The 18,898-nt window shown below is 56.8% G+C and overlaps 1 protein-coding gene across 9 annotated transcripts in view; it reads right to left on the reverse strand.

Moving 5' to 3' along the window:
- Positions 1 to 18,898, reverse strand: part of SSBP3 (single stranded DNA binding protein 3) — a 163,862-nt gene that overhangs the window by 4,225 nt on the left and 140,739 nt on the right. For 6 of the 9 annotated variants that reach the window (XM_021684335.2, XM_021684334.2, XM_021684332.2 and 3 more), the window contains 7 exons: positions 17,131 to 17,197; positions 16,965 to 17,041; positions 10,100 to 10,164; positions 9,408 to 9,456; positions 8,733 to 8,768; positions 8,169 to 8,223; positions 6,775 to 6,845 (listed from right to left, as the gene is read on the reverse strand). In XM_021684335.2, the coding sequence (XP_021540010.1) occupies positions 6,775 to 6,845; positions 8,169 to 8,223; positions 8,733 to 8,768; positions 9,408 to 9,456; positions 10,100 to 10,164; positions 16,965 to 17,041; positions 17,131 to 17,197 (420 nt within the window). Of the gene's footprint in view, positions 1 to 6,774; positions 6,846 to 8,168; positions 8,224 to 8,732; positions 8,769 to 9,407; positions 9,457 to 10,099; positions 10,189 to 16,964; positions 17,042 to 17,130; positions 17,198 to 18,898 lie in introns of all 9 variants that reach the window. The other 3 variants (XM_044914524.1, XM_044914522.1, XM_044914526.1) reach the window with 2 other exon arrangements.

Consider the following 18,898-nt stretch of genomic DNA (forward strand, 5'->3'; position numbering starts at 1 on the left):
GGGGGGGGGGGGGGGGGGGGGGAAGGGGAGAAGCTGGGCAGGGGACAGCGTGGAGGGAGGCCACTGAGGACATCCCCATGCCGAAGTGGTGGTGCAGGCTGATAAGAGGCCAGAGGCGAATCTGCTCCAGCCCCACCAGCCTCAGGCCTGTGGGGAACTATCAGACCATCTCAGAAAAGCAGCAGCGAAATGTCACATGGTCACGAAGGGAGGGCTGAGCCCCATCCAGAGAGCTAAGGCCCTGTGATGCAGACCGGACGTCAGGGTGGACAGGGGTGGACTGCGTGGCATCTGGTCCGTGCTGGGGGCTAGGGACAGAGAGCCGAGTCACGGCTGGGCCTCAGCCCAGAAGAGGAGCCCACAGCTACGGACACCCAACTACCCCACGGAGGCTGCACGGAGGAGGAGGCAGAGGACCAAAATAACTGAGGGGTAGACTTGGGCAGGCAGAGACAGGTCGTGGAAGCCATTCTAAGTAGGGGTCCCGCACGAGCACAGGAAGAGGCAGGTGGCAGCGGGGAGTGCAGGAGAAGAGACCAGGGTGCCCAGATGGGCTGGGGCGCAGGCACTCCCTCTCGCCCATCTGCCCAAACACGGACACCCCAGCCGCAGCCTCCTCACCTCCTGCCGCCCCAGAGGCTTCCCAGGGCCACGCACAGGCACCGGGGCACATTTTTGACATCTGGCAACAAATTTCACACTTCTTAATCCAAATGAGAGGACGAGGGTGACTGACGTTTTAGGGAGTCAACTGAGGACACAACCCCATCAGACAAAACAGTCCCCAAGCGTGATAAGGTCATGAACATATGACTCTAACATATTTAAAAAGATTTGAAATTATGTATCATGGTGGTTTTTTGTGTATTATTATTACTGTTATTTTAAATAGGCTCCATGCCCAGCATAGAGCCCACCACGGGGCTTGAACTCATGACCCTGAGATCAAGACCGGAGCCGAGATTAAGAGTCAGATACTTAACCGACTGAGCCACCCAGGCGCCCCTCTTGCGTACTGTTTTTAACAGCTTTACTGAGATATAATTCACATACCATACAATTGGCCCATTTCAAGTGTACAATTCCGTGGTTTCTCGTGTATTTAGAGTTGTGCAACCACCACCACCATCCATTTTAGAACCTTGTCATCACCCCCACGAAGAAGCCCTGTAACTCCTTAGCAGTCCCTCCCCATTCCCCCTCAAACCCCCAGCCCCAGACGACCATTAACTTATTTCCTGCCTCTGTGGATTTGCCTGTTCTGGGCATTTTGTATAAACGGAATCCTCTATGAGCTTTCATGGCTGGCTCCCTTCACTCAGCCTGTCTGCAAGGCTCACCAGCGCTGGGGCACCGAAGAGGACTTCATGCCTTCTCTGGCCAAACCCGCTCCGGCGTACGCAGACTGCACGTCCTCTATCCCTTCAGCCGGGGGACACGAGGTTGTTCCCACTTTCTAGCCATCACGAGGTGGACACGCGCTTTGTTTCCCGTGCGGAGAGACCGACCCCAGAGTGGGAGCGCAGAGGCACGCGGGGACCCTGCATAGCCTTCCGAGGACCTGCCAGACGGTTCTCCACAGCAGCTGCGTCCTTCTCGGTTCCCACCTCGGGAGCGTGCAGAGCTGAGCTCACTGCGGCTTTGCATTTCCCCGGTGACAACGAGGCGGGGCGTCCTTGTGTGTGCTTGTTGGCTACCAGTGCGTCTCTGGAGAAATGCCTGTCCCGACCCCCGGCCCATTTTGTAAATTAGGCTTTTTCATGACTGAGTTTTAAGAGTTCTTTGCATATTTTGGATTCGAGTCCCGTATCAGGTATGTGATTTGCAAATGTTCTCTGCACTCTGTGGGCTGTGTTTTTACCTTCCGGAAGGCTTCCCTTTGAAGCGCAGAAGTTTTCAGTCTTGATCAAGTCCCATTTACCTGCTTTTTGCTTTTGTCGCCTGTGCTTCCAGGGTCACCGGGGATAAGGCTTTGCTTCCGGCCAGGCCCCGGAGATGCACCCTGTTGCCCTCCTTCAGCGCCGCCGGGCAGATGGACTGTGCGCGCCGGAGTCTGGGTGTCCGTGTGAACCGCACTCCGACCTCACACACCTGCTGTCCCTGCACCGCTCCTTTATTCTGTGTTAGTGACCTTGTTACACACATGCTATTATCTCAAAAAAGCCAGAGTAAGGCTAGTTAACGGGACCAGTGAACAGAGGACTAGTTAAATGAACAGTCTGTGTGAGAAAAACATAACATTTTTATAATGTTTCTGTCCTCTAATACAGTAATTTATTTGAGCTCTTTATTAGGTATTTATATTTTGTAGACTATATTACTATGTAGTCTTAAACAAATATAAGTTTTTTTTAAAAAAAGCTAAATGTGGACTGATTAAACAGATACTACTTATGTTTGATTTTTAAAAATCACATTTCTTGGGCGCCTGGGTGGCTCAGTTGGTTAAGCGACTGCCTTCGACTCAGGTCATGATCCTGGAGTCCCGGGATCGAGTCCCGCATCGGGCTCCCTGCTCAGCAGGGGGTCTGCTTCTCCGTCTGCCCTCTTCCCTCTCGTGCTCTCTGTCTCTCATTCTCTCTCTCTCAAATAAAAAAAAAAAAAAAAAATCACATTTCTTGGGGCGCCTGGGTGGCTTAGTCGGTTAAGTGTCCGACTCTTGATTTCGGCTCAGGTCATGACCTCAGGGTTGTGGGATCGAGCCCCGAGTCAGGCTCCGAGCTCAATGGAGTGGGGAGTCTGCTGGAGATTCTCGCTCTCTCTCCCTTTGCCCCTCCTCCTCCCCCCTCCTCTCTCACTCCCACACAAGTGGGCTCCTCTCGAATTAATATTCATTTGAGAGAGAGTGCAGGCAAGAGCACAAGCAGGGGGGAGGGTCAGAGAGAAAGAAGCAGACAGTTGAGCAGGAAGCCCGACACGGGGCTTGATCCCAGGACCCCGGGACCATGACCCAACCTGAAGGCAGACACTTAACCGACTGAGCCACCCAGGTGCCCCAATAAATAATCTTTTTAAAAAATCACAAGCATCCGGATGGGAACACAGGTGGCCACATTTCTGGATGGGCCCGGGCCAGGTCACGAAGACATGGCTGGAGTGCGAACCCGGGCTGAGTTTTCTCCAGGGGCTGCGGTGGAGCTGCCGGGGTGACCCATCTTGCTTTCGCGGGTGCAACAGGGCAGAAGGTGCCTGCTTTTCCCCCAGAACTTCTCTGGATTGCCTGCAGCCTCTAAGCCATGCTTTTTAATTTCTTTAGGTAATGGTAAACTGAATACAGAGGCAAATGCAAAATTCACTGTGACCTGCCACTCTGCTCTTACCAGGCCCTGCTGTCAGCCCAACACGGTGACACGGAAAAAGCCTCTCTACAAACACGTCTGTGCATGGAGTACGTGGGATGTCATGGACTCGCACGAGTTTTTAGACCTGCAGCAACTCCCTTCCAACTCTCCTAAGAGGTCCATCATACTCTATCTACAGGCTAGTTTAGGAAGGCCAGAGCTTGTCAGTCAGGTCCTTTGCATCCCTAAATCTATCAGCAGGCCTGTCCTGTCTCAGATGTCCGTCACCTCTAAGCGTTCCAAAGCACCGTGGAGGCCGTTCTCACTTAAAGCTCTCTCTCGGGGAAGTCGCTGAAAGCACAGAGGTGAGATGAACTTGTGAGATCCAAGCTGGACTCCAAATAAGTTATAGTTTTTAAAAAAAAAGATTTATTTCAGAGAGAGAGACAGAGAGAGACAGCACACCAGCAGCGGGGAGTGGGAGAGGGAGAAGCAGACTACCCGCTGAACAGGAGCCCGATGCAGGGCTCGATCCTAGGACGCTGGGATCATGACCTGAGCCGAAGGCAGATGCTTAATTGGCTGAGCCGCCCAGGTGCCCCGTAAGTTACAGTTTTAATCAAGAAGCTGAGAAAGTTCTATTTAACGTGGCTGCTCTTTACTGGTGACAGGTTTTGAGTTCTCGGGCAATCTCATTTCCAAAACCCAAGTTCCTACACTTCGGCCGATGAGGTTTTGATGCAATCCCCCAACCCGCCCCCCAGAATGACTCAGGAGTGGTCTGTTCATCCTCTTCTAGGCTCCTGGTGGCCTCCTGAAAAGATCACTGAACGGTTCTAAATCCACAGCGTAAACATTTCCATCTTCCTGGAATTCCTCTCTACATTCTCATCTCAGTGTGGTTCCCATTAGAGAAGGACGTCACGGCAGGCTGACCCATTAACACCTTTTCTATGCCAGCCACCGTGTGGGCACGTGTCGACCAAGTCCAAAGTCCCGTTAAGTGTATCTGCACATTTTGAGGAGACTGACAGGTGACCCAAACCTTTCATTATGAAAGCCTGGCATCACAGGTGAGCAAGCCATACCCTTTGGCAGCAGAGCTGGGGACAAGGTGTGTGGGACAGTTAGCAGGTAAGAAGTTTATACACCAAATGAAATGTGCCAAATATGCAGATAGAGGGGCCAAGCTGAGCTTGTATTTGGACAAGAGAAGAGCCATCTTTCATTTGTTTTCTGCAGTTTCATTAAAATCATCACAGAATGGGCGCCCAGGTGGCTCCATTGGTTAAGCGTCTGCCTTCGGCTCAGGTCATGATCCCAGGGTCCTGGGATCGAGCCCCGCATCGGGCTCCCTGCTCTGCGGGAAGCCTGCTTCTCCCTCTCGCACTCCCCCTGCCTGTGTTCCATCTCTCACTGCGTCTCTCTCTGTCAAATAAATAAATAAAATCTTAAAAAAAAATTAAAAAAATAAAATTGTCACAGAAGTCAACACACTGATGTGAAACTCCCTCCAGCTTTTGAGTCAAAGTACCGAAGAGCTGGGGGACGTGTTTTTGTCACCATGACGCAAGGCACCACTTGACAGACTGTGGGAAGCTCCAGATTGCTGGCAAGAGCTGACAGAATCAGCTGGAAATCAGAACGCCCCCTTCTGTTGGCACACAGGTGCAGCCTCTGAAGCCGGGAATGGAGTCTCCTCAGTTCATGGAGCCACAGCGGGAAGGGCATGGTGGCAGTGGAGGTGGGGTCCGAGCGCTGTGCCCTAACTAATCCGCCGGCTGCCCTCCCTGGCTGAGCCGGGACACCTCTCGGGCCGCGTGAGAAGCTGTGCTGTCTGGCCCGCACCCACAGCCCAGGGCCTCCGTGCCCCCTTCTGCCCACCGTGCGGGACCTCCGTGGCCGTCATTCCCCTCCCTCAGCGCCGTGTGTCCTCCCCGACCCCGGCAGCCGCCGGTCTGGTGAGGTCGGGGCCCCACTGGCGCCCGTACTCACAAAGTGGAAAATGAGGCCAGCGCGATCCTGACAGAGCACAGCAGTGAGTCCGCGGGCAGAGCCAAGGCGGACCCCATCCGGGCCGCTGTGCACTTGAGCTGCCCCTGGAGGGCCGCGGCATGGACCGTCCACTGGGAGCCACAGGCCACGAGCGCTGGTGTCCGTGGTCAGGGGAGGGGCGGCCGCGGCAGAAGGGTCCTCTGTGCCATTTCCAGCTGACGCGGAGCCCAGCGAGCTCAGTCCCTGGCTTTGGGGCTGCTCCAAGAGCCCTGCTCCCTCCCACCCAATCTTCTGCATCCACTGCCAAAACCTTGGACACTTGCTGTCCTGGGACACAGAGCTTTTAGTGCTAAAACCTGATGCTTGGTCACCCTAATGAGAAGCAGGGGTGATGGGGTGCTGGCTGCCCAGGAGACGGACAGGGATGGTGGAGCAAGGGTGAGGGAGTGCGGTTCCCATGCTGCTCAGTCACGTGATCCTCGGGTTGGGTCCCCCTGCATCCAGCAGGCATCCAGAAGACTGAACACGTGCAGTGTCCAGCATGGGGCAGCCCCTGATCGGTGTTCAGCCCAGTGGTGATTCAGGTGTCACATCAGGACCCAAACCCACAAAACCGAACAAAGCACCCCCAAAAGGCCAGAATAACTTTGCGGCCCCACGCCCACCCTCTGGCTCTGCAGTCCAGACTGTTCGTTTGGTCCCCCAGCAGCCTCCTTTCCAGACACGTTCCCCGAGGCAAGGCCAGCGTGAGTCACCTCCCCCGCCTGGTGCAGAAGCGCTGTCTGCAGAGGTGAGTCAGACCAGCCCTCTCCTCAGGGAGCTCCCAGCTGGGAGACGGAGACGGGCCACAGCTGCAGAGTCAAAGGGCCATGCGGCACAGGGCAGGGGACACAGAGGTGGCGGGTGAGCAGCAATCAAAGTGGAATTTGAGCTGCGACATCACTGAGGGTTGGGACCTGGAGAAGCTCGGGGGGGGGGGGGGGGGGGCGGGGGGAGAGGGTGGCTTCCCAGCCAGGCAGGGAGGAGAGGCCAAGAAGCCCCAGGGTGCAGGAGTCACGGGGCTCCCAAAGGGGCTGGAGGCACAGGGCAGGCGGGTGTCCAGATGGGCTCCAGGAACCCACAGCTCCAAACCCGAGAGGGTGACAGACTGGCCCAGGGCGGCACAGCCCGTCAGCAGGGCAGGGTGGGGCCTGGGTCCACCCGCAGCCTAGTGCTTTCCCTCACCAACACACCACTCCGAGCAGCAGGGATCCCCACAGTAAGGCCGGGTGCCCCGCTCTGACCAGAGGGGAGAGGGCACCACGCTATCCCCCTTCTCTCCCAGCTACGAAATGGGAACTGAGTTCCCCAAGAGTTAATCACTTTTCTGACGGTTTATTTTATTCATCTTTGGTAACAAATGGCTGAAATCAATTAAACTTGCTTTCCCCTCAGCTGATGAAGTTAATTATGATTTGTTATGGTATCTGATATGTAAATTATTAGAAAGCGGACTTACGTTGGACCGGCTGCCTCCAGGCGGCACCGGATTAATCATTGTGTAGATGTTGTCACTGGAATTTGTTGAATCTGTAGAACAGTGGAAACCCACAAGTCGGGGTGATTAATTCATTTCTTAATTAAAACAAACTCATGGCACTTGAACTCATTCTTTTGTATTTTATCACCTAAAATCTCCTCTAAGTACCACCATTTTCTGGCTAATTTGTATTTAATGAAGATTCACCAAGTTTTTAATCACAGAAAATTCAACTGTGAAAACCACTCAACCCTGAAACGAAGAATTCCAGGACGTCTGGACAGCAGCGTGAACGTGGCAGAGGGGGGTGGGGTGGCAGGTCCGAATTCTCATCTCCCCACCCCAAACCCAATCTGGTCCCCAGACACTGCCGGGGACCGTGCGGGGACAGCCACCTGCGTTCCCCAACCCCCCAATCCCACCCAGCGGCTTTAATCAAAATCGGGGAAAGGGAAACGCCACAAATTACCCAGGGGCCACCTTGCCAAGCTGATGGGGCAGGAGGGGAGGCAAGGATGGGGCTGGAGACACATTAACATATGGAGTGGTTTAATGTGACCCAGTCTGAATGTAGGTCATGCAGCTCATCAAAATGCAGCAGCAGAAAGAGGGAGCGGGAGTGGGGACCAGAACATCACAGCCACCCGCTCCCCCACTACTCCTGGGGGTCGGGGAGTCTGGGGACAGAGGGACCCCTCCGTCTCCTCCAATTAACTAGAAAAGTCTCCTTAGAAAACCAGCTAACATGTTTATATCAGGAGCAGGCACCCTATTTCTCAGGGAGAAATCCAGCTACCTCTCACTTCTTATTCTCTGGGTAGGTAAAGACTGGTGGAATTCCTTCTAGATGGCAGTGTGTTATTCTCAGCTGGGAGAAAAACACAAACGTGATGCAGTGTGTGTATGCATGTGTGTGCATGCCCACATGTGTGCACGCATGCCCTCTTCTGATCTAAGAAAGAGAGAGAAGCGATCGCCTATAGAGAGGACCAGAAGCCAAGAGTTCTAGGAACTCAAGAGGCATCATGTTATATGGTCCTGGTCCCAGGATGCCAGAATTCCAAAGCCCCTTTTTAGTGACCTAGAGAAATGCACAGCCAGGACAGGTGCGAGCCGCGGACAGTGAGACCCCTCGTTCCTGGATCTCCCCCACTCTGCCCCATCCTTTAACCAGAGAGGAGGAGTGACCTGGCTGAGGCCACAGGACAGGTTACTGGCACGAGGGGCCTCCTGCCTCCTAACTCCCTGACGCCAAGATACCTGGTGGAGGCAGTGCTGCTCAGGAGGGCTAGTTGGTAAGCTTTGGCCCTCCACTTGGGCCCCTCTGGGGCCCCTTCCTCCCTCAATGGCACCCTTTCCCCAAGCCTTCTTACCTGCAGGACTAGGCATGATGGGTGTTCCTGGGGGGCCACCACCACCAGGAGGTCCCTGGAAATGAGATAAAAACGGCCATCAAAAACCCATGACAATGATACGGGCGGGAAGAAGCCACCGAGCTCCAGAGACACCAAAGGTGAGGACTCACGCAGGCCCAGCCCGGTATTCGGCTCTTGCTGAAGCTCAAGCAGAGTCTGAGTGTTTAAGCCTTGGGGGAGCTGGACTTGGACGCCCTCCCCACCCCCGACGTCCGCCCCCATCCTTTCTTCAAACCCAGAGGCAGCCATGGCACTGGGGGAACCAGAGGCCCGTGATGGAAACCAGCTGGGCCACTGGTCAGCCCCCAAGATGGGGACCTAACTCTAGGTCTTGTTGGGGGACTTCTGGGCCACCAGAAGGTACAGATACCTGTACAGTGACAGCAGGTTCTAGCACAGTTTGGAACGTGTGCTCAGAACGTGTTTTGAAGGGGAAAGAGACAGGGACCCTGGAAAAAGTTCTCTTGCGCATTCAGTCACATGGGGCTGGACACGCAATGCCCCACACCCACACCCACTTACCACGTAGGTACCAGGTGATGAGGAGGAGTATGGAATCTAAAAACAAGAGGTGGGGGAGCCATGCGTCAGAGTCACTTCCTCTGATACTCAGAGTGCCCTTGGGCTCCCCAATCCACTCGGGGACACTCCCCCTCTTGCTGGGAAAGGTGGTGGGCTCCCTGGTTCGTGTCCCTAGGAGGGCCAGGGGTGTGAACAAAGCCCAGTTCCCACACTGAACTGATCCTGAGAGCCTTGGCAGGGAGCTTGGGAGGGGCGTGGACATGGGAGAGTCTCCAGCTCAAGAGGACAGGAAAGCGGGAGCTTCTCCCCAGCCCTCTCGCCTTCTGAGTGGAGCCCTTTCCCAGCTCTGTCCTCTGAGCGCGGGAAGCCAGCCCTGCCAGGGAAGAGAGGCTCGCCAGAGGTTTCTAGGTGCACAGTGCTCTCTGAGCGAGCCCTCAGCTCACCCGTCAGAGTTTCTGCAGGGCTGGGCCCGGAACCCTGAAGGCCCCAGCACGGTACTCCCATGCCTCCACTTACAGCAAGGCTCCTCCCTGCAGACATTGGGGGGGGCGGGGCGGGGGGGTAGTCTTGCTGCATCCCCGCCTCTGATGACACCTTCAACCTGGGGACAGGACTACCCTGTATCCTAGAAACCCCTCCCTCGCGCACACCATCCCATCCAACCTGGGTACTCACTGAGTTAGCACTGTTAGGATTTGGCCAGGGTCTGCCGGCTCCCGGGCCCCTGAGAGAGGGAGAGAGACAGAGGAAGACCATGAACAAGGTCTTATCAACCCCACGGGGGGTGCCAGCAGAGCCAAAACGAGACTGCTGACATCACTAACAGGAAGTCCCTCACACAGGCCTAGCGCCTCACACACCATCTGGCTCTCGGGGAGCAACGGGCAGCTCCGTGGGCGGAAATCTACAAGCTCCTATAAATCATACGGAAAATGTGTAACGTACCTAAGATTTCCTGTGTGTGTGCCTTTTCCCAGGAAGGGAACGCACAGGTTCTCACGGGGACCTACCCCCGCAAGGGGCTTAGGGATGAGAGGACTAGAGCTGTCGGTGGTCAGCTGTACAGGGGTTCAAATCTCAACCCTATCGTTAGAGCCGTGTGAGCACGGGCAAGTTACTTCACCTCTCTGGGCCTCGGTTCCCCCATCCGTAAGTGGGGGTGCTGAGACCCACCTCCTGGGCTGTTCGGAAGAGCACCGAGCGGCGCCCTCACAGTGCGGCTGCCACGCCCGCCCCACGCCACTGCTGGGAGGGCAGAGGGCCGGAGAGGTGCCCGGGACGCCTCTGTCCGCCAGGGTCTCGGGGGGCTGGCAGGGGGGGGGCGAGCCGCGGGCTCTGAGCCAACAGCAAGGTCAGTTGTGCCTTACATGTTAATCCCGGGCATGGCGGGGCCGAGGGAGTTGGGTGGTGGTCTCATGCCGCTTCCATAATTCTGCAACGATAACCAAGGGTCAGTCTAATAGAAGGAGAAGGGGAACCGGAGAGGAGGAGGGAGGGAAGACAAACAGAATATAAGCAAGAGGATTAGTCTGTGGAAAGGATCTGATGAAGAAGAAAAATAACATATTCGTTAAAAAAGGTGAGGGGGTGGGAACCACGTGACGGGACCACAATGACAAGCCAGCACAGAGGGAGGCTTCGGGATGGTTCTCTCAAAAGCATGGGAATGTTCAGCAAGCCCTCACATCTCGGGTCTCGGGCAGGGAAAGGGAATGGACTTGTAACAGAGCCGACTGGTGAACACTACCCACCTCAGAAATTCCGGGGCTGGGGGCGGGGGCTGGGTCTGAATGTGGGAAGGGAAGGAACCCTGAGAGGCCTGGCCGCTGGCTGTCCCCACGGTCCAGCATGTACAGACACTGCCCCCTGCTTGCCCCACACCTGGGTTGTCCCCCAACCCCTGGATCAGGTTGCCTGATTCAGGGGCCAGCCTGTGGGGCCCTCGACATACACGGTGCTGGAGAAGCAGGAAGAAAACTCTTGGGGTGTGTGTGGGGGGTCACCAATTGTTTGAGGGAAGAGTCCCTCCTCAGCTCAGTACAACCCCTCCCCCCAAGCAGAGTGCGGGGGGTCACAAGAGTGCCAGGATCGGGAACCTCTTGTCACTGCTACCCCTGACTCCCCACTTCCAACGCTATTCTCTTCGCAAAGAAATACTTTGCTTCCCTTCTCCACTTGGGCTCCTACACATCTTCCAAACCCAGCTCGAAGAGCACCTCCCCTGTGAAGCCTTCCCTGCACACCTCTTGGGGTTAACTGTTGACCCCCATCATGCCTTGTAATCTCCTGACCGGAGAGATTACACGGCTATGGCCGTGGCCACATGTCTCTCCCACTGGGCTCTGAGGACCTGGTGAAGGTGGGGACTGTATCTGAAAGATCTGCATGCGTCACCCCACACAGCAGCCGTCACAGACTGGGTGCTCAATCAATGAAGGAGTGATCAAGTAAATGAACAGAGAGTAAAATGAGCCTGGTTGTAGCTTAAGCTCTGCCTTTGTAGAATCTGACCGAAGTAAGGGTGGGAATTTGACGGCAGAGGAAGCACATAACACATTTTGGGTACAGTCTCTGGCTCATCCTTAGAACAACACCATTTTAGAGAAGAGGAGACTGAGGGTCTGAGGGGAGAAACATCTGCCCGGAATCGGTAAGCCAGTGACTCAGCTGGGGTTTAAACCCGGGTCTACAAGCCTCTGGCTCTGCACTCTCCCCACCACACTTCTGATGAAAGGCCCCGAGCTGACCAGCTCAGAGCCAACATCACGCTGGGGGTGGGTTCTTCAGCCAAGGCCCGGCTCCTGAACCTGAAAGCTGTGGGACCACGTCCTCTGCCTGGTCACCCTGACAGCGGCTTGGAGTCTAAAAGGACACACAGACAGTGTGTAGACAGCAACAGGAACGGCACCGGGCCGACTGGCAGAGAGCAAGGCCTGGAGTCGCGGAGGCAGAGCGGGGTGGCCCCAGAGGAGTCCCGCGTCAGCCCCGGGACATGCAGGAGCCAGGCCCTCTCTATGCACAGTGGCTCGGGCCGGCAGTCAGAGCCGCAGACGGGAGGTCGGAGCATAGAACAGCTAGCCCTGGCTTGGGCACACGGCTGTGACAATGGCCCCATCGCGGTCCCCTCCTGAAAGATGAAAACGCTGAGCGGCAGAAGCAGAGTGAAAGCCCCTGGCGCAGCCGCCATGGGGACAGAGAGCCCCCAGCCCCACAGCCCCGTGAGGCTCAAACGCAACGAGAGCTTTCAAGTGCTCTGTCAGCTCTTGGAGGTGTGTTCTGATCCGGGATGTTAGCAGCAGAACGAACACCAAAGCCCTTAATGCTGCCTTAAGCATCACAGAACCTCGGGTCTTAAAGGGCCCTTCTGAAGCCCCACGTGCAGCTCCGCGATCCTTCCACAAAGCTCACGGTGTAGACAGAGCCCCTGCAGGGGCCACGGCCGCGGCCCTGCTCCCTCTCCCGCCCACTGCGGGCCAGCGGAAGGCCGGCCTGGGGGCTGGTGGAGCCCGGTGGAGCCCGGTGGAGCCCGGGACGCGGCAACAGGAGAGAACATGCCAAGTGCTCACTCCGGGAACAGGCCCGCCCGTGCAGTGTGCCGCGCCCCCCGGGGGAGGTTCTGGGACGCCAGTTCCTACCTCGATTTCACCTTCCAGAGCCTCCCAAATAGCCAGCACGGCCGCTTCCCGAGAGGGAGGCCGTCCGGGCCACGTACGCCTCCCCGATTGGAGGGGCCACAGATTTGCCCAAGGGCGCGCGCTGAGTCAGGGGTGAAAGTAGGGCCGAAGGGCAACTTTGGGGGGAAGTTCTCAAAGCAGAAACAGCAGCCTTCTCATAGACGGCTTGGAGGCATGGTTTCACAGGCTCCTCAGAAACGGCTCTCTTCCCTCCATGTCCACCCGCCCACAGCACCGGACTGCGAGGTGACCAGCAGCCCGATGCCCCCTTCCTGTGCCGTCGGCACGGCTCTGCATGGACGGGGCAGCTAGACGCATGGGAGGGACCCTCAGCGCACTGTGGGGCTGGCCACATCCACGGCGGCGGTCCCTGTCTTCCCTCACCCTCGTCCCCTCACACCCCGGACCCTGGGCAGAGGGCTCTGGTCTGCTGTCAGGAACAATGAAGGGCTGGGGCCTGCTCCAACTCCCCGAGCTCCCAGTCTTTCTGGGTGCTGTCCACGGCCCGCCCAGCACTATCTTCACCTTAAAGCAGGGGAAGAACATTCCAGCCTTTAGGACACACCGTCCAGGCAGTTTCCTGGGCAGCAGGGTCCTGTCCTCCATCCCCCTCTCATCATGTGGGGCCTGGGGACCTCTATGGGCCCCCACCAGGAAGGTGCTTTGAGTGGCCCCACTTTCTCCCCACCCAGCTGCCAGCCGCTCTGGCCGGGTTTCTGATCCTTCTTGCTGGGGCCATTACTCAGAAGCCTCAGAACCAAGAAAGAGCTGGGCTGTCCTGGACCAGCAGGGAGATGCAGTTTCTTCCGGGTGGCACAGGACTGTCCCTAGAGATCAGGGTTTATCCTTCACGTGAACTTTCTTAAACACACGCGAGCTAGGATGGCGATCTGATGCTAGCCTGTGTGGATTCCATCCCCAGCCTGAACACCAGAAACGTTAGTCATTGGCACCCAGGGGGTCTATGAGCCACAGCATCTCTGAGCTTTGTGGAAGGATCGCGGAGCTGCACGTGGGGCTTCAGAAGGGCCCTTTAAGACCCGAGGTTCTGTGATGCTTAAGGCAGCATTAAGGGCTTTGGTGTTCGTTCTGCTGCTAACATCCCGGATCAGAACACACCTCCACGGGAGCCGGGCCAGAAGCCCTTGCAGTTCTAGGCTCATTCCAACGGGAGTCACTTCTGAAACACTTAGCCAAAACATTCCCATCGGATACCGACATAATTCTTTAAGGAAAGACTATAATTAAGTGGATGTATTACCTCCTTTTTGGCTCTGGCCGTTTCACCAAACCAGAGTAAAACCTGTCTGAGACACTCAGGGAAAGGGGCAAGGCAATGCCTGGTCTGCTGGGTCCTCTGTGACATTTAGGCTAAAACGCAGCACAGGCTCAGAAAGTGCAAATGTCACCGGGCTTTGAAATCTATAAAGTAGCCCCAAGACTATAGTGTATCTCTTCTTCAGAAAGTTCTGGAGTGGTCACTGGCTATTAAAAATCTTACTCCGCACTTGGAATAACAGGCTGATGATTTCCCACCTTTGTGACTGGTCTCAGCACGGCGCTGTGTATACAGTGGTGCTTATAAAGGCTGCCCGAAGAGACTGGCCTCCTTTTCTAAGAGCCCAGGCTGTGGCAGAGACAGGACTCTCCCCACCCCGCCGCCCCCCCCCGAACCTGTGTTCTAGGGAGGGAACGGGGTCCGTGGAACACCCTGCAGGCCCCTCAGGCTGTTTCTACCAGACCTACAGTGGACCCTGTAAGGTGATCACGCGGCTGCCCATTTTGCAGATGAGGGACTAGAGGCCCAACTGCGCTGAGCTGCGGCTGGAACCCTGTTTTCCAGCACTAAGTTCTGAGTTCATCCCTCTCCTGTCCATTGGGAGTGACCAAGAGCGCGCCCTCAGGGGACAGCCAGAAAGGCCTGGGGGCAGGAGATGGGGTGGTCCTGCCCTCAGCCTTCGGGTCCAAAACTTCTAGACTCTGCAGTACCTGCTCCCTGGCTGACCCCAAAACCTGTCCCACACCAGGCCAGGCCCTTCTGCCCCCAGTGAGGGGCTGGGGCAGACATTCTGGGTTGCTCTAAGGGAGGTTTGGCCCTGGAATTTAAGACTGCACTCTACCCAGACGGGTACAGGAGACATGGGCAAAGCACTTTAGGGTCTCCCTATTGATACAGTGAAGTCAAATAAAGAACAAGGGAGACGTTTCCAGAGCCCCTGAGGTCGGCGGAGGTGGGGTACATCAACTGGCCTCATCCCTGGGCTAGTTTCTCACTCCCCTCTGGGTCACCCCTGTCAGGGTCTACATGAGACCCTGTGCAGCCTTGCACACCATGTGGTGAGATCAGGAGAGCCACACTGGACCCAAGAGGCCTTGTTTGGTAAGACTTCAGCCTTTAGGAGCCTCCCCTCTTTAAAGCATGCCACAAGAGTGTCCTGCTGGTCAGGAGCTCTGCTAAGCCAGGAAGAAGTCCTAAACTTACAGAATACTCTGCTCTGGGTCTGTCTGCTGACATCCATTCCCAGCTTCCAGAACCTCAGGATTACTACACGCTTAACAAACTGCTGCTAATGGCCTTGGCCAGAAAAAAGAAAAAAAAAACAGAAACAAAAACACACACTACTCAAAGCAATCATCAAACCCAGGCAATGAGAGTCCTGAACACCGATTTTCAGCCCCCAAGTTGGAAGACACACTTTGCTTACTGGGAGTACCCCATGCCAAGCGTCACGCCCAGAACTTGAGCCTCCCCTTTTGCGCACTCCTCTACAGCAGATGCTGGTCTCTTGCCCATTTTACAGATGGAGCTGCTGAGCCTCCAAGAACCCAGAGGGGTGGGCAGGGGCCTTCCCACTAGATCCTCTTGTGTCCCCAGATCCCCCAGGATGTTGTGGAAGTCCAAGGTCACTGCTCATCCACCCCAAGAGCATCTCTGAAGTGCAGCTGAGGGACCTACAGGTTCCTGACCCAGGAGAGGCAACGCTCTGCTTCAGACCCTGCAGCCCCTCCCACGAGTTCCTCAGCGGAGCCACCCGGCAGAGGTCAGCTCAAGACAGCCACATGGCAGGAAGGGGCCACTCTGGTGGCTTAAAAGGAACTGGTGAAAACACAAGCTTTGGGGGATTTGAGGAAAGAAAACAAACAAAGAAACAAACAAGAAAACCAGAACTGCAATTGGTGTGGGCTTGCTTCATTGTAGGATTAGGGGGCCAAGAGAAGACAAGGACCTCCCTAAAATCTTTCAGCACCACAGATGTTGCAGCCACCACCGAGGAGAAGGCAGTGGGCTGGGTGTGCTGGAAATACAACTCCAGACGGCGCGGAGGACTCTGGGTGTGGGCAGACACCTCTCCCTACCAGAGCGGGCACGTGTCTGTGAGCTTGGGAGCGGGAGCACTCCTCCTCCCCCAGGGAACCGGAAACCTGGGGAGGGGGCCCAGAGAATGCAAACATCTGCACCCTGAATGGGGGGGACGGACCCCGACAACAAGCAGACTTCCAGGCAGGGCAGAAAAGGGAAGGAACACCCTACAGCAAAAGCCTCCCGATGTCGCTAAATGAAACTCCCTTCTCCTTATTTAGACTTCCAGCTTCTTTTAGATAGTCAGATCAGCAAACTCTCTGCCACAGTACTACAGGAAACAGAGCCACATTCAAATACTCAGGAGAGTGGGAAGCAACCGTGAGAAGGTTCGAGAACAGGAAAGGCCTGTCAGACCCCTGCCTGATGGTCCCGTGGGAGCCTGTCCCTGTGGGGCCTGGAGCTGGGGCACAAGGAGTGACCAGTGTGCTGTAACTGCAGAGCTGGACAGGGCACCTGACGTCATATCTCCCAGAGATTTCCGAGGGGTCCTTTGTGACAACAGAACCTCTCTGGGCAGAATAAATCTTAGCTTGGAGCCTGGGACCTGAAATGGGCAGAGGCTCTGGGTGGAAGGGGGTAAGGGGGTCTTAGGGGCCCTGGCCAGCCTAGTCTCCTCTCACTGGTGTGGCATCGCTGAGAACCAGGGGTACAGACTCCTCCTGCCCCCACATCAAACAGGGGGACCGTGGCTTACTAGGGCCCCCTGAGGTCAAATGATTCACCCAAGGACAGACTAACGGTGAGTTAGTTGTAGGCAGAGCTAGGACTGCCTCTCATTCGTGCTGCCTTTGGGTCGCAACAAACTAGGACCCTGAGCCAGTTCGAATTCACCTACCTGGGGTAGGAGGCTTTGGGATTCCTGGAGAACCCATACCACTGCTCGGGCACCAGACCCTCCACCTTCCAAATTCCTCAAAAGCCTCCCACGGAGGATCTGCCAACACCTGGCTGACCTGCTCCCTCAGCTTCCCAGAGGGCCCCTCAACCTGGCCTGCCGCCTACCGAGGGGGGCTGCTCCTGGCTGTGTGGGGGGCCAGCCCAGCCATGGGCAGAGGGGGCAGCTGCGGACTCGGCTGTGTCCTCTCCCCTCACCCGTGAGCTGAGTGACGTGAACGACGGACAGACTGTGGAAGGAGGAGAGTAGGCGGGTGCACACAGATGGCCAGGGAGCTGGACAGACAGACAGGGGGTTACCTGTGGGCCGGGCCCCATGGGCCCCATGCCTCGGGGAGGGTTCATTCTCTGCATTGATCCTCCCATGTTGGGGTGCCCTGTACGAGAGAGCAGGGGAGCTGTGAGGCAGCGGGGGGCAGACAGCACAGACTCCCCACGCCGCAGGCGGCCCCGCCCGGCCCTCTACCTTGTTGTCGGGTGGGATCCATGGAATTGGGCAGCAGTGGCTGGGTCCCAGGAACTCCTCCCGGAGGCTGAAAGAGACGTGAGAGCTGCGCTGAGTGGCTGGGGGACAGAGGGAGACACGCCCGCCTGCCCCGGCCGCCACCACCCTTCTGGGGCCACGCGTGGCCTCCCTGACCTGCCGGCTGGGGCTGGGGGCAACATCCCCAGGAGCGGTAGACAGAGGGAGCTGGTGTCAGCAGGAGGTGCTGCATGGGTGGGACAGGACCCGCCACACACCCTGCTGTCTCCACGGGGCTGTGCCCCGGCCGCACCGCCTGCCATACACCCCTCCATGGCAGCCTGCCCCCGCGCTCACCTCCCGGACCCCGGCCAGCGTGGTTTAAGCCACACCCTGTCTTTCCTTCACCCCATGGAGATGTAACTCATCCTATTCCCTCCCCGAAAGTGTGGAGACCAGGAGACCCCCCCCCCAGCCAAAAATCCTATCACTACACAGGGGTCTTTTTACAGGGGCGCGGGGGAGGAGGTAGCCTTCGAGGTTTGGATGGGGAAACTGAGGCCCAGAGACCCAATGGCCCCCCAGTCACCTAGTGGCAGAGCCAGGATGAGCACTCAGGGCCCCCAACTCCCTATCTTTGTCCTCCACATGAAATGCCCCCTTCTGGCCCCAGGGGTGAAGAGGAGGCCTTCCAGAGAGGGGGGAGCAGAAGGCTGAGTGAGAACCTGTTCCCCAAAGCCTGGTGCAAGGGGCAGACGCTGGTGTGATTACTATTAAGAAGGTGAGGACAAGGTTGCCACAGGTTTCCTGAGTGAATGCTTGGCACACTTGCCGTGAAAACCTACTAAAAGTGATTTACTTGGGACTGAAGTGATTTCAGTAGCAATCGGGAAGAAGAAAAAAAAAGGCAGCAGAGCTGGAAGGAAAAGCGTGCTTCTAGCAGAGCTAAAAACAGGCCCCTGCCTTTGAGAGGGAAAGCGTCTATGAAAGGGACCACCTTTTCCCATCTGCAGACGCCAGTGCTTCTCAGAGGCCGGGCCCCTGGGACAGGGACAGCCACCCCCTCCATCGCCAGCCCTCACCGCGGCTAGGGGGGATGGCCCAGCGGGGAGCTCCAAAGCAGCTGTGGAACGAGGTGGTGGTAAGCAAAGAGACTAGTTCTCACTGTCCCGAGCTTCCGAATGGGCTGTGTGTGTGTGTCCAGTGCGTGGTGGTGCTTGTGGTAGGCCACCCAAACCTGGGAGGACCTGCTGTTTCCAGGGCCTGGGGGTGCTCACAGTCTGTCTCTCTAGCCCCTGGTCTTAGCTCTTCTGACCTCTCGTTTTCTCCCAGCCCTGCTTCCTCTCCCCAGGCTCCCCAGCTCCGAATCATTTGACTGGTTTCTGTCTGCCCACTTGAGGGTGTGGGATATTTCCAGACCCCGGTTACAGGACCCTGGAGGACAAAAGCAGGCCTGCCTCTGAGGCTGTCTGGTTTAGGAGATCCCAGGATGTCGAGGTGGACAGGGGACCGTCCATGTCATAGAATGCCCCCACCTATAATCCTGATGGGGCACCGTGGGGGTAGGGCAATCACTCCCTCGCCAGGTAGCCCAGTGAGGACAGCGACAGTTCTCAAAGGAAGCTCCTCCTTGGGCTCCCCTCACCCTGCTGTGTCAGGACCCAGGAGCAGAGCAGGGCGGCCTGGAGGCTCAGAGGGAGTCTGGGCATCACTTCCCTCCAACCCTCACTGGGGTGACCCTGAGCTGGGGACAGGACGATCTTGGCCCCCT

Source organism: Neomonachus schauinslandi, chromosome 4, assembly GCF_002201575.2.
Source record: "Neomonachus schauinslandi chromosome 4, ASM220157v2, whole genome shotgun sequence".
NCBI classification, from domain to species: domain Eukaryota; kingdom Metazoa; phylum Chordata; class Mammalia; order Carnivora; family Phocidae; genus Neomonachus; species Neomonachus schauinslandi.